The following is a 14208-nucleotide window of genomic DNA, read 5'->3' as shown; positions in this document are numbered from 1 at the left end:
CAGGTCCCTTCCGACCCTAGAAACTATGAAACTATGCCTGCAGTGGCCCAGGACAGAAGCTGGGGTATGCTGGAGCATGCCTCCCTTCGCAGCTGGAGCAGACAGCTTAGGCCAAGGCTAGCCTGCCCACTCTGTGAGGGAGTGGTTTGTGGGGAGGTGCAAAATATCCTGGGATGCCAGGGGACTGTGAGTTAACTTGTCTCTGGAGAGGATCTGGGACAGAAATTTAATAAACTGATTTAGCCTAAATCAGTTAAGTCTGATACTATATCCATCCAGGTTTATTTTAAACTGGTTTTGGCCATTTTGAAAGCAGTTTATGTGCACTGAACATCTGTTGTGTTACAGAGTTGAGCCAGTTTCTGATCATTCAGGGTGCAGGCAGAAGTGCGCAGACAGAAGTGCAGCTCCCAACTGTAACTCAGAACAATTTCTGTAAAGCATTCCAAATTTCAAGAGTATCCCAGACCAAAAAGAAGTGCACTGTTAGACGGGGAAGAGGAATTTAGTGCTGGTTGGGAGCCTGCAGCCAGGTTTCTACACCAACAGCTATGCTCTCTGCCAGTGCTCCCTGTTTTCAGAATGGGAAGGAGAAAGGCAGCAGAATAAGCTCATTTTTGGGGCTCCCCAGCCAATGCTGAAGGGTGGGATTGGTGAATCAGAGCCTCCCCCCACATCAGGAGAGGGCTCCAATACACCTGTCCCACTTTCCAGGCCGGGCTAAAAAAACCCAGACTGAACTGCCTCTGTTTCCTTTCCCCCTCCCATTCTGAAAACAGCAACAGGCTGGGAGCTCAGCAGATGCAAGTTACAAAAGATGCTACATTTTGAAATATCTTTATCTGATCCCTCATGCAATGAGGGATCAGATTTTCACCCAATCAGACATTTTTAAAGCTGTTTGCAGCTGTGCATTTGTGTTTGGCCACAGCTATAGACTGCTTTCTGTGACACGACTGAGCAAAAATTGTCACTTCTGTCTACACCGTTATATGGGTAGGTATATTATTTCTGTCCCTAGCCATTAAAATAGTTTTGTTCAGCATAAAGAAAACCAGAGACTTAAAAAATGGGTCTCTGTTCTGGCAGGGGGAATAGTTATTCCCAGAGTTGTTTTTGGGAACCAAATTAAGACACAGCACAAGATGGTTGCAGCCTGAAGAATTTAGGCATGCCTTGACTATCATTGAGAGATAGTATGGTTTTAGGCATGTTATATAAGCTCAAAGGGTATTGTTTAGAATCTTATTTTTTTCTCTAAATGTTTTGCCTCCAGTGTTAAAATAAACAACATTTTGGCTGCTTACAGAAATTAAGGAAGAAAAACAAAGCTGCTTTACTTTAAACTCAGTGCACTCCTGCACCAAGCCCAGCACGTGCCCAAAAGAGGTATCGCATTAGCTGGACTCATCTTGCCCAATGTCTGTATGGATTGGGCACTTTAGTGGGGCTTTTTGGCACTTTTATCTAATAGCTGAATCAGATTTAGATAAAACCACCAAAAAGCCCTGCTGAAGCGCCCACAGATTATGCAGAGCCGGGGTAAACTAACATGCTGAGGACCAACTATGCTTTTTTCTGTGATGTCTGTAAACAGCCTTTGATTTTAAGAATGGTGATTTGCTGCTGAATGCCATTTATCACAGACTCTCAAAGTGGAGAGATGTAGGTATCCAAATTTAGCCAAACTCCTGTGTAGGAATGGTTAATACATAGGGTAGTACGTACGTCCAAGCGTATACTTCCAAGAGTGGAATGAGAAATAAAGGTACAAAGCCTGAGAGATGATGATGCACTCAGAGACAGAGGTGCAGCTATCCTTGTCACTTAGATAAGATCCACAAGCTTGAAACTGAGATCTGGCTTTAATAGGCCTTATCCTTCTGTCATGATATTGTCTTTTGTGACTTATTCTTGATTTACACTAACATAAATGGGAAATCAAGCCCAGTGATTCCAGTAGACAACTTGATAAAAGTGCTGTATACATTACACATGTGCACGCAATTTGTAATAGCTTCCTAAAATATAATATTTATTTTTTACAGATTATATTTGTGACCAAAGAGACTAAGTAGACTGGAATTCTTGTTGGGAATGCTTTGGAGGGCTTAGTGGGCACCTTTTACTAGACATAGTTTCATCATAGAAGAATATCCAGAAAAGGGGAAGATAACAGCCTGAGCCTAGCAGCAGGCCCCAAAAACAGCTCTTAGATTGCTTCCTGATAACATTATATTTCATTTTATTCAGTGAGTTGTTTTCTGGGTTATCTACTATAGTTTTGTTACACTTTGGCACTGTAGCACACTGGGCTTGAGTAAAAGCATGGAAGTGCTGAGGAACCTGGAAAGAGAGTAAGCAGGAGTCTTAGGAAGGACGGGGAACTGAGGTAGCACAATAAAAGCTCTTTGTTTGAAGTAGAGGTAGCTGACCTACTGTTTGGGACCTCAGTGCTTTATTTATTTATTTAAGAGGCAGATGAGCAAAGAAGGAGCTTTCTGAGGTGGCTACATAGCTAGGGAAAGAAGTCATACACAAAAAAGAAGAGCCAGGGTCTTGAAGCCAAAGGTTTGCAACTCTAGAAGCCATGCCACTGGCAGACTTTCAGGATGGAAACTGGATAAGGCTTTTTTGGGAGTTCTGAGACGTTACTGCTCTGAAAGGGTCTGATCCATGACAATACCGCTCTCTTTATAGTCACTAATAAAATAGTTACCATCAAATTACTTTCAGTGCCTTATGCCTAAGACTATATTTTATCATGGCATTAGGAAATGACTTATTATTCATAATTTCTGGGCTCAAATCTGCATGTTATTTGGACTTGACCAGACTGAAATATTTATCTTATCCCTTCACTATCCTGCCCTGTTCTGTTGGTACTACAGAAAGACAAAGCAACCTTGAAGTGAGCTTATATAGTTTCATACAGCAGAACTGTTATGTGGCTTAGAATCAATACAATGGCTTTTTTACTGTGCCCCTCCTGGCCACCAGTTCAAGTGGGAGGGAGAAAAGACCTAACAAGGGCTTCTCAAAATTCTGAGCATCCTTAGACATCAAAATGGCATCCATATGCCAGTGCGACCTGATATGGTTTACAGTCAGGAACTGTTTCTATTTGAGATCTGAGATGGAAAAAGTTCCCAGGGCACCATTGTGAACACTTTGCTTGGCAATGATGTGTACTGCTCAGCTGCATCTGAGAACCTAGACCTTTATGCCAGGAAACAGGGTGGCAAAGGGAACATTTCAGCAAAGATAAATGGAGGCCAAGACCCCTCAACAGCTGTAACATTGACTGATATAATAATAATTAGACATCACACTGAAGGACAATGATGAATAATAAACAGGATGCTGACATCAACTAAGAATGTTCCTGCTATAAAGCTTGAGCCATGTGTAAAAGTTGTTCAGCTGCCATCAAAAACCATGAGAGAAATAAAAGTGCAAGATATCCTTAATAAGATAAAACATCAACTGCTCCCTTTCTCCTGCTTGCTCACTGAAGCTTGCTAACTTCTTGCTGTAGGCAATCTTACTCCAAGAAGACTGACAATTCTACAGCAGTCATGCATGTCAAGGGAAAACCGATGACTGAGAAATATGGGTGAATCTGTGTGAAAAGTGTTTTCAGGAAAGCTTCTAATGTATCTAATGCAGCTATTTAATTAAAACCAGAAGTAGGAAAGAGCAAGAGAAAATTTGTTAAAACACTAATGTGGTATGCTAGTCAAGTTTCTCTGCAATAATTAGACTCAACTTACCATTCCTGCACATCCATAAGTTCAGGTTTTCACTCATCTTTTAATGTTGTTCAGATTAAAATAAAAAACTCTGAATTAACCTTTGAAATGATGATATCCTAACTCTTGTTTTCTAGAATCTCCAGTCTCATATTGGCTTTAGACCTGGGGAAGGTCACCTGATGCCCAACAGCTTCCCCAACACAGTTGGTCCAATAAAAAAAATTTAAAGATTTATTAGAAAATGTTAACAGTCATCATTATTTACATGCCATTGTAGAGTTGTAAAACATAGGACCCCGCACATGGTAGCTACATGAGTATATAGCTTGTATATGTTAATGAACTCTAAGACATCTACTTTCTCATACAGCCCTTGTTAGCCTAGGGTACAGGGGATTAAGAAGTTCAATGACATGGTATTTAGGAAAAGAGGCAAGATCCCGTGCATGGTAACCACTTCAGTACAGAGTTATAAGGTGGCAAGGAATTCTTAGACAATGGGTTTAGCATTCAGTGTACAATTGCTGAGGCAGAGAATAGTCAAAAACATGAAAAGTTTGTCAGTTAATGGCCTGTGTGGAAGGGGTTCAGTCCATTCCCTTGGTTTTGCTTCTGGCCAGTGGTCTCAGGTGGCTGTCATCATACTGGAAGTAGCTAGTGATGTGCTTGATTTATCACAAAAAGCCTTGCCCCCTCAACATTTCCTGAACCATTATGACTACAACACTCCAACCCTACCACAGCAAGGATGGTTTTTGGAAGCACACCTGAAATAAGCATCGTTATGGAGATATTGCTAATAAGCTGGCTAAGTTAGGGATCAAGCAGATAACTGACCAGTATGAGATGAGAATTAAAGCATTCTACTTTTGGATATGTGTTTTCTCTTCTTTGTGTGTCTTAGATTTGGAGGATCAGAAGAAGCTCTTCACCCAGCCCCACCCAGGAAGTATCACTCCTCACCAAGGAAGGTGATATTTTCCAAGTAGATGTTATGGAGCCAATGCAGGTCTGAATGACAATATGATCCCACTCCATTGTGTTAGATATCCTGCACCAGGCTAAGTACAGGCCTATTTCTTGTACAGTGATGGTGGGTGTAGGCCTACCAGGAACTACAAGCCTTCCTCAGTGGCTAGAGGGAGGCCACTAAATGTACAACAACTAATTTTATAGGACAAATCATGAGAAAATAATAGAAGCACAGGTTATAGGTTGATAACTAGGGTGCCAGGGGAGAACACTGAGCAAAATACATTGGCTATGCCCACAACACCTTGAATGGATTTAAGGAGCTAGTGGACACTGCCCAGTAAAAGTTTGCTCAGACACACGCACAGACAAAGGAAAGGAGTAACTGCAGGAGTGGAGACACTTAGGTTCCTTCCAGCCACCATCTCCTTCTTGGTCTGGTAGATGGAGAGCTTGTCTGGGGCCAGGAGGAAACTGAATCAGAATTTTGTGGGGCTATAGAAGGGATATGTATAAAATATCAGGTGCCCAGAAATGTGCAGCCAGAACCTCAGTAAGAATTTAGTCCATGTGCAAGGAATCTGTAGACCAGGGGTAGGCAATGTTTTTTGGCCAGAGTGCTGAAAACCCCCACAATACATACCTTGGAAGGTGCCAGAGTGCCGGCATGCCAGAAAAACAAAACAAGGGCAAGGGGTACATGGCAGGATGCCCTGCTTGTGCCCCTTCCCCACCACCCAGCAGCAGACAGCTTCCCTGTGTGGCCCCTCTGTGTGCTGCCACTCTGGGTCACACACGCCCGCTCCGGAGGGCCCAGGGGAGGGCAGCAGGGCCAGGAGCACAGTGCGTGTTGTGGAAGGCACAGGTTCCCAATTTGGTTTACTCTGTTATGACCCTGGGAATCTCAGGTCTATGGCAAAACCGCCTACCCCCAGCAAACACACTTTCCCATACTCTCCACCTGCACTGTGTTAGGTTACAGAGTAATTAAAAGTAAGAACTTGTGTTGGACACATGCCTTGGCACCAGGAGGAAGGAACAGAAGAGCTGGAAGTGCTATAATTTACTGTATTAACAGGTTAAAAACACTTCTATTCTGCATGTATCTTTTAACAAAGTCCCCTGCAATCTGATTACCTCTGCTCTCAAAAACTCTTCTCTCCCAAGTCTGTTCTTATTCTCATTCTCTAACAACTGGGTCCTTTCTCTCGAGCACTGTATCTCCTGGGCCTGCTTACTATGCTCCTCTTCCAACAACACACTCTTTTCTCTTAGACTTCCTATTCCTTGAATGTCCCTTTGAGGTTTGTCTCCTAATACTTTAATCTTTTCTATGTTTTGGGTGACCTCCTTTGTCAGCGCCAAAGCTACAACTGCCAAACCCAAGAGTGCTGCCCTTTTCTTTGTTTTAACATTCACGCACAACCTTTTACAGCCAGCCATGCAAACCACTGCTTGCAAAATTGTTCATAGACACACATGTTTTTCTTAAGCATGTCTTTCTGCCAAAATTTAAAGGACTGTAAGGGTTAATCCCAAAACTGTGGTGTAACCATCTCTGTTAACCACTTCTCGAATTCCTTCACTTCAGGGCTCATTTTCTGGCCTCTAGTTTCTGGCCACTATCATGGACCACAACAATAAACTAAAATAAGTGAATCAACAAGTAAAACACAGTAAGTAAAACAATAAGCAAATCAGTAAGCATAGCACAATAAGCCAAACAATAAGCAAACCAATAAACAAAACACAGTAAGCAAACCAGTGCAAAACAATAAGCAAATCAGTGAGGAAAGCACAATAAGCAAACCAATAAGTAGAGCAGCAAAGCCGGTTCTGGTTTGTTGCTCTCAAATCTAACTAACATGCACTCAAAACACTCTAGAGCACACAGGTGTCGCACTGCAACTACACTAACACACACAGCCTTTGCTGCCCTGCTGTTCCACCAACACTTCAAAGACCATCTCAATTCACTTCTCTGTTCCTGATGCTGCCACTGACGTTCTCTACAGCCACTGATGCTTCGCTGAAGCTCCAGCCTGCTTCAGGCGTCAGCAGCCCTTAGGCCTAGCAAATTCCCCAGCCCCTTTGTTATTGTTTAAGATGCAATTGTACTAGTCTCCGTTTTAATCGTGCCTGACCAGAGACAACACCTCCTAATCTCCAGCTTAAATTTCCCCTGCTGAGGCTTGCAGTCAATGCTCTTAGTCCTATCCCCTACAGCCACAAAGAATAGCCCATTTCTGTCCTATCCATAATCATCCTTCATATAGTTGAAGACTGTTATCAAATCCTGCCTCAGTCTTCTGCTCCACAGACTAAATAACCAAAGCTCTTACGGCCTTTCCTTGTTAAATCTTGCTTCTCAGGCCCCTGTTCATTTGTGTTGCTCTCTGCTGGATTCTTTCCAAACTGGCTCTCCACATTCTTGAGGTGTGGGGCCCAAGCCTGCACACAGTACTCCAGGTGAGGCCTCATCAATGCTGAATAAAGCAAAGAATCCCTTCCCTTGATTTGCAAGTGACACTCCTGTTAATACAGGCCAGCATACTGTTGGGCCTTTTTTGCAAGAAGAGCATACTGTTGGCTTGCATTAAGCTTATGGTGTACTATAAACCCCAGTCTCTTCTCTGCCTTTCTGCAGCCTAGCCAGTGCTATATTTGTGCATGCAATTATTTACTCCCAAGTGGAGGATGAGTAATATGTGGCTCTACAGTGCAGGTGTTTGCAGGATGGTGTGGCTAACCTAGTTGCACTCTGGTTAATTCTCCATTGAAATGCCATTGAAGGCACCTCCCTAGGTCCCAAGCCCTGTAGCCCTCCATTGTCCAGCTCCTCAGAGCAGGTGGGGCCAGGTTTGTGCTGCTGCTGAGCATAGGGCCAAGCAGCTTCCAGGGCTCTAACAGGGGATGGTCCCCCTCAGCCCCATCCCAATTAGGAACCTGTGGTAGGTACATATGCGTGGGTTACAGTGGGTTTACCCCTTGTCTCTTTACTGCCATGAGACTGTGAAGGAAGGAAAATGAAGTGGTATGCTATAAAGCCTGTGGGTACATGACTCCAGGAGGAGCCTGGGTACCAGCCTACTGTGCCCAGACCCCCCTCTGCCCTGTCTGAGGGTCCTGGGGACCAACCAGCAACCTACAAATTTCAGAGAGTGGGGGTGACAGCCCTGGGGGGGCATTTCACAACATCTGGGGAAGTGAACTTGGGTTCTCTCTCTAGCCTATACATATCTTATTTAGCTAGGCCAGTGGTTCTTAACCTTCACATAATCACAGAAGTTTAGGGCTGGAACAGACCTTGCTAGACTCGAGGTGGAAAGGGCAAACTGACTTACTCAGGCTCTTAGCATAACTTTAGGCCTTCCCAGATCTAAACAACTAAACTGTACAGAATGCCATAAGGCACTAGGAAAAGTGAGTGCTATGACTGGTATGATGGGCTAACCAGGTACAGCAGTTTCCCTAAAAGGAAAGGAAACCAAAAATGGACTACTTATAACAAAGTATAGCTGTATACGTACAGGGGGCGCTCACCTCCCTCCCGCACGCGCTCGGTCTTTCGCGCCGACTCTTGTCAGGGAGCGAGGGAGGGGAAGGGGCGGGGCCTCCAGGCCGGCCCCGCCTCCGTTGCCAGTGGCAGGGGGTTTGTTTACTTCCGGCTGCAAATGGGGCCAGGGCCGGCCGCGCCCGGAGCCGCGATGGGGGAGGCGGAGGAGGACGTCCCCGGTAAGTGACTTGGAGGAGAGTTGGTTCAGCCTGGCGCGGACTCGTCCATTCTCCCCCGCCCCCCCCGCCGCGTGTGCACCGTTGGTCCGTCCGGAACTGGGGGCGCCTGAGGCTGGGCTGGCGGGGGAGTTCGGAGCACGTGGGGCCCTACCCTCTCCCCGTTTGTTCCGGGGGACGGTTCTGAGTGATGGTAGAACGCGGGGGGTGGGGCATGGGGGGCTGTCACGTGCTGCCTGAGGGCCCTTCTGCGGCCCCTGCACACGTGCCTGTGCATTCCCTGCCCTGGTGGGGCAAGCGTTGGCAGGTTCTGGTCGCTCTTCCCCCGTGTCCTGCCTAGGGTTGTGAGCCCTCCAGGATTGCCCTGGGGTCTCTAGGGATGAGATCGAAATCTTCAGGAGACTGCTGAGAGTCACCTGGGAGAGAAACGATAGGGTGTTCATTCACATAAATAATGAGTAAAATAATTAAAAAAAAGGTTGAATCCCATTTCTGCGGTAGTCCAGTGGGTTTTAAAAACGTAATAGCCATGTGCATTTGCCTTCCTAACGTAAAGGTGACGCACCATAAACTCTAATTGATTGATGCAAGCCTGTAAGTGCGTTGGTGTTCGTGTTGTCGTGGGCACGCTGGCGTTTGGGAAACCTCCCAGAATAGATTTATACAGAGTTGGCAACTCTAGTCCTGTCCCTGCTAGTGCACACTTGATGGCCGACTTTAAGAACAGGGGGAAACTTTCTGCCTGGGCCGAAGCCCGTGATTCCTAGTCCTGGCCCTCACTAAGCTGGCCATTGACCTGACTGGGAAGGAGGCTCTGGCCCACTGACAACTCTTGAAGGGTGCACATGCACCCCCTGAGATTGGCTGTGCACCCCCTGGAAGCACCAGCTGGAGAACTGGAAGTGCCAGCTCGGTGATCAGCCGCTGGGGACTCTGCCCTCCGTTAGCAATCTGGTACCTCCCCAGACTTGGGAGGCACCAGTCTTGTTGGGGCTGTCTTTCTGTCCCTCCTCCATTTGTGACTCCCAGCAGAGCTTTGTTGGGCAGTGTTTGTCTACCAGCTCCTTGGACTCATTCAAGGTCCAGTGGGTGCTGGCCGCTGTTCTCTGCTTGGTGTCTCCCCTTGGAGTGCTTGTTATGAACCTCTGCTCCTTGCTACTGTCCCTGTTACTGCTTCAGTTGCCCCAAGATCTTTGTAGCCCCCTCTCACAGGGGACTAACTATTTCTCCGTGGGCCCAGGTCCCTAATTCTTTGTGTACCAGATACACCTGGTCTCTGGAGCTGCTTGCAGATGTTCAAAAAAAAAAAAGCAAACCAAACAAAAAAACCACACTCTTTACCAGAAGAAGTGCATTACTTCAACCTAGCTCTTCAGCATCTGCATAGATTGGGTGCTTCCAGGGCTTTTTGTCACTTTTAGCTAAAGCTGATTCAATCAGCTGTTGCATAAAAGTGCCAAAAAAGCCCCACTAAAGTGCCTGGCCTATACAGATGTTGGGCAAGCTGGATCCAACTAAGGCACTGCCTCTTTTGGGTATGTGTGGGGCTTGGCGAGGGACTGCATTGAATTTAAGGTAAAGCACTGTTTTGTTTTGTTTTCTTTTGTTTTTGAACATCTGCAAGCAGCCTGGGTTCTACATATGCACAGAACAGCCTTAAAGAGAGCTTATGTAGTTGCTGGAGGATTCCTCAATACAGGAGAACTGTCAGTGGCGTAGGATCACTGCAGCAGTTTTTATACTGTACCCCTCTCAGCCACCAGTTTGGGGAGCATGGGGGAGAAAAGAACTGACAAGGGCTTCCCAAACTTCTGAGGATCCATAGACATAAACCCTGCCCCAGGCCCTCGCTCAGCTGGCCATCAACCTGACCAGAAAAGGGGTACTGGCCAATGGGACCCCCAGTGATTATGTTGCCATCTTCCTGTCCCTTGTCCATATATGTCTCCAGGAAGAGTTTCACTGGATGATGTCCACGGGCTTCTTGACTTCATTAGCGGGATGATAGGCACTGGCTGGTGTGCTCTGCTTGGTGTCCCCACTTACAGCATTTGTTACAAACTTCTGTCCCTCGCTCCTTTCCCTGTTATTCCTTTAGTTGTCCCAAGAACTCTGCTGGTTCACGCTCAGTAGCCCCCTCTATAAACAGAGGAGGCTAACTGTTTCTGTGTGGGCCCAGGCCCATGGTTCTTTGTAAACCAAATAGGCCTGTCCCTCATGTGCTCACATCTCCAGGTAGAGTATTGCCAGGCAGTGCCCACTGTCTGCTTGGACTCATTCAAGGAGCTGGACATTAGCTGCTGTGCTCTGCTTGGTGCCCCCTCCCCCTCCCCCACTTGGAGCACTAGTTACGAACCTTTGACCCATGCTCCATCCTTGTTTCACTTTAGTTGCTTCAAGTATCCAATTGCTATGCATTTAATAGCCCCTTCTAGTATCAGGGGGGCTAACCATTTCTTTGTGTGCCCAGCGCTATGGTCCCCTGTGTGTAACAAATAGGCCTGACATCCTGGAAAGGGGCAGGTTCCAGAAGGGAACCCAGGGCTTGTCCAGCCTCTCCCCCAGATGCATGGTTGGGCCATTGGATGATATCACCCAGCATTCCTCACCTGCCCTGCATGTGTGTCCTGGGCCATCTCTGCAGAAATCCCTGTGCTGCTCCAGCCAGCACTGTGAGGCCTACAGGTGGGTAGTTGGGGGTCCTGGATCTCCTGGAGAATCCCTCAATGCCAGAGTGCAGGGTTCCCAGTGAATGCACTAGGCTGGCAGCCCTGAGGTTTCCCGAGGTCTGGTTTTGCCACTGCCCTCCTGGCTCGCCATGGGCCCAGCCTTTACTTGGTGTTGCCCTGGCCCTGACTGTGGAAGGAAGAGCTGCATGTTTCCATCCAGCCTTGGTGTATGGGAAAGGTTTCACTGAGAAACCTTTGAGAAATGTTTTGACATTTTCGAGTACGGAAGTATTCTTGACATGCAACCTGTTTAACAGGTGAAAAAAGGGGCTGCTGTTCCATGAGATCTTTGAGCTCAGGATTTATGTTCTCTGAAGCTGTGAGTGGCAGAGGTAGATATGTGGTTTGGGGAGACTCTTTTTTTTTTTTTAACGTGCAGTATCTTAAAAGTAGATGTTGTTTGTGGGAGCCCTTGTTTCTGAGGGCTTCGGAGCCTTGCTTGGAGAGGGCCATTTTTAGAGCGAATGTATCATTTCAGGTGAGTGAGGAAGAGTGGTCAGATATGGAGCCTGTGACCCCTTTACACTCTCTCTCATCCAATATGGAAAACCTGTTTGAATTCAAGTGTAAATGTAAGTGAGAATTTTTGTCTCAACGTGTTATCAGGATGAACCTTTTATTTTACTTTTTGGGGTCATTTTTTCCCCCTAGGGTTTTATTTTTAAAGGGCAAAAGCATGCTTAAATGTGGCAGTACACTGCAATTTTTAAAGAATAATAATAAAGAAATTGGTTATATTCTTAGGATGAAATAAATCCTAAGGATATATTAGTAAAGAAAAAGTGAACTTCAGGACTGGTAGGTAGTCTAGATGGAGTATAACTGAGATTAAACAATCAAAGCCTAAAGAGAAATAAGAGAGGATAGGATTAATGGGAATCTCACATTTCAATGCATGAAATTGAACTAATGTTGAATTTATCTTATTTATATTTTAGAATCAGGTGCTGTTTTTACATTTGGAAAAAGCAAATTTGCCGAAAACATCCCAAGCAAGTTCTGGTTTAGAAATGATACGCCTTTGTCAATTTCCTGTGGTGATGAGCATACTGCCATTATAACAGGTTAGTATTTACACAGAATCTGAAGAACATGTTTACAATATACATATGAAAATTTATTATTTTAGTTTCATTTCTGTGGTGACATCTAAGGGGGGAAAAGTATTCTGTGGACAAAAGCAAATCTCATTGAAATGAGTGAGAGTTTCATAGCCTTGGGCTTTAACAGGTGTCCAACTAAGTGAGTCTTTAAAGCAAATTTTGCCCAGTTTGAAAAAAGAATGCTGTGAGTATGGCAATATCTAATAACCATTCTTACAAGTAAAAAGCAAAAGCTTTTACATAGTGAATATTGAAAGCCCCTACCTTATTGACTAAGCTGTTGAGGCATGTAGGGATGAAATCAGAAAGGTTGAACTGCAGTTGGATTTGCATCCAGCAAGGGACGTGAAGTGATAACAAGAAGGGTTTCTACAAATTTGCCAGCAACAAGTGGAAGGTCAGGGAAAGTGTGGGGGAGGTTCCCAACAACTGGGCCGCGGCTTAGTACTGGGCCACAGAGGGTTGACTGCCAGACCGGAAGTGACCAGCATGCTGCAGACTGACAGCCAACTCTTTTTTATACTGAGTATAAAAAAAGGTTGGCTGCTGGTCCATGGTATGCCAGTCACTTCTGGACTTCAGTGTGCGAGTCTGCAGTTTGCTGGTCCACAGTCACTTCTGGTCTGTGGTTTGCTGGTTTGCAGTCTAAAAAGGTTGGGAACCACTCCTGGGGAAGGCAACCTAGTGACAGAGGATGAGGAAAAGACTGAAGTGAAAAAGGCATTGAGCACTTCAGTCTTCACAGGCAAGGTCAGCTCCCAGATGACTGCATCTGGCAGCACAGTTTGGGGAGGAGGCGAGCAGCTAACAGTAGCAAAAGAATAGGCTAACGATTATTTAGAAAAGATGGATGTGTACAATGTTTGGGATGGGACATGATGAACCCGAGGATGCTGAGGGAGTTGGCTGATGTGTTTGTAGAACCACTGGCCATTATCTTTGAAAACTCATGGTGATTGGAAGAGTTCCCAGGTGATGGGGGGGAAAAGGCAAATATAGTCCCCATCTTTAAAAAAGGGAAGAAGGAGGATCTAGGGAACTATAGACCAGCTTCACCTCAGTCCCTGGAAAGATCATGGTGGAGGGTCCTCAAGAAATCCATTTCTGAGCACTTGGAGGAGAAGAAGGTGATTAGGAACAGTCGGCATGGATTCACCAGGGGCAAGTCATGCCTGATCAACCTGATTATCTTCTATGGCGAGGCGACTGGCTCTGTGGATGTTGGGAAAGCAGTACATGTGATATACCTTGACTTTAGCAAAGCTTTTAATACAGTCTCCCACAACATTCTCACAAACAAGCTGAGGAGGTATGGGTGGCATGAATGGACTGTAAGGTGGATAGAAAAATGGCTGGATCAGTGGGCTCAAAGGGTAGTAATCAGTAGCTCGATGGCTAGTTGGCAGCCAGTATCAAATGCCCCAGGGGTCAGGCCTGGGGCTGGTTTTCAATACCCTCAATCAGTGATCTGGAGGATGGGATGGGGTGCACCCTCAGCAAGTTTTTTGCATGACACCAAGTTAGATGGAATAGTAGATATGCTGGAGGGTAGGGCTAGGATTCAGAGAGATCTTGACAAATTGGAGCATTAGACCAAAATAAATCTCATGAGGTTCAATAAGCACAAGTGTCAAGTCCTGCACTTAGGACAGAGCAATCCCATGTACCAGCACAGGCTGGAGGCTGACTGGCTGGGCAGCAGCTCTGCAGAAAAGGACCTGGAGGTTACAGGGGACAATAGGCTGAATATGAGCCAACAGTGTGCCCTTGTTGCCAAGAAGGCTAACAGCATACTGGGCTGCCTTAGTAGGAACACTGCCAGCAGATAGAGGGGAAGAATCACTTCCCTCAATTTGGCACCACATCTGTGTCCAGTTTTGCCCTCCCCCCTCCACACACACACACACACACACACAC

General features: G+C 45.9%; 1 protein-coding gene across 3 annotated transcripts in view; it reads left to right on the top strand.

Annotated features, from left to right (window-relative positions):
* The first annotated feature begins 8379 nt into the window (after window positions 1-8379).
* Window positions 8380-14208, top strand: part of LOC109303150 (X-linked retinitis pigmentosa GTPase regulator-like) — a 119944-nt gene continuing 114115 nt past the window's right edge. For 2 of the 3 annotated variants that reach the window (XM_019525260.1, XM_019525259.1), the window contains exons 1-2: window positions 8380-8462; window positions 12127-12252. In XM_019525260.1, the coding sequence (XP_019380805.1) occupies window positions 8402-8462; window positions 12127-12252 (187 nt within the window). In that variant the 5' untranslated portion in view covers window positions 8380-8401. Of the gene's footprint in view, window positions 8463-11666; window positions 11761-12126; window positions 12253-14208 lie in introns of all 3 variants that reach the window. The other variant, XM_019525261.1, reaches the window with a different exon arrangement.

Source organism: Gavialis gangeticus, unplaced genomic scaffold, assembly GCF_001723915.1.
Source record: "Gavialis gangeticus isolate Ggan-Ray unplaced genomic scaffold, GavGan_comp1, whole genome shotgun sequence".
NCBI classification, from domain to species: Eukaryota; Metazoa; Chordata; order Crocodylia; family Gavialidae; genus Gavialis; species Gavialis gangeticus.
The sequence above is the reverse complement of the archived record's forward strand: the minus strand, read 5'-3'. Positions and strand labels throughout refer to the sequence as shown.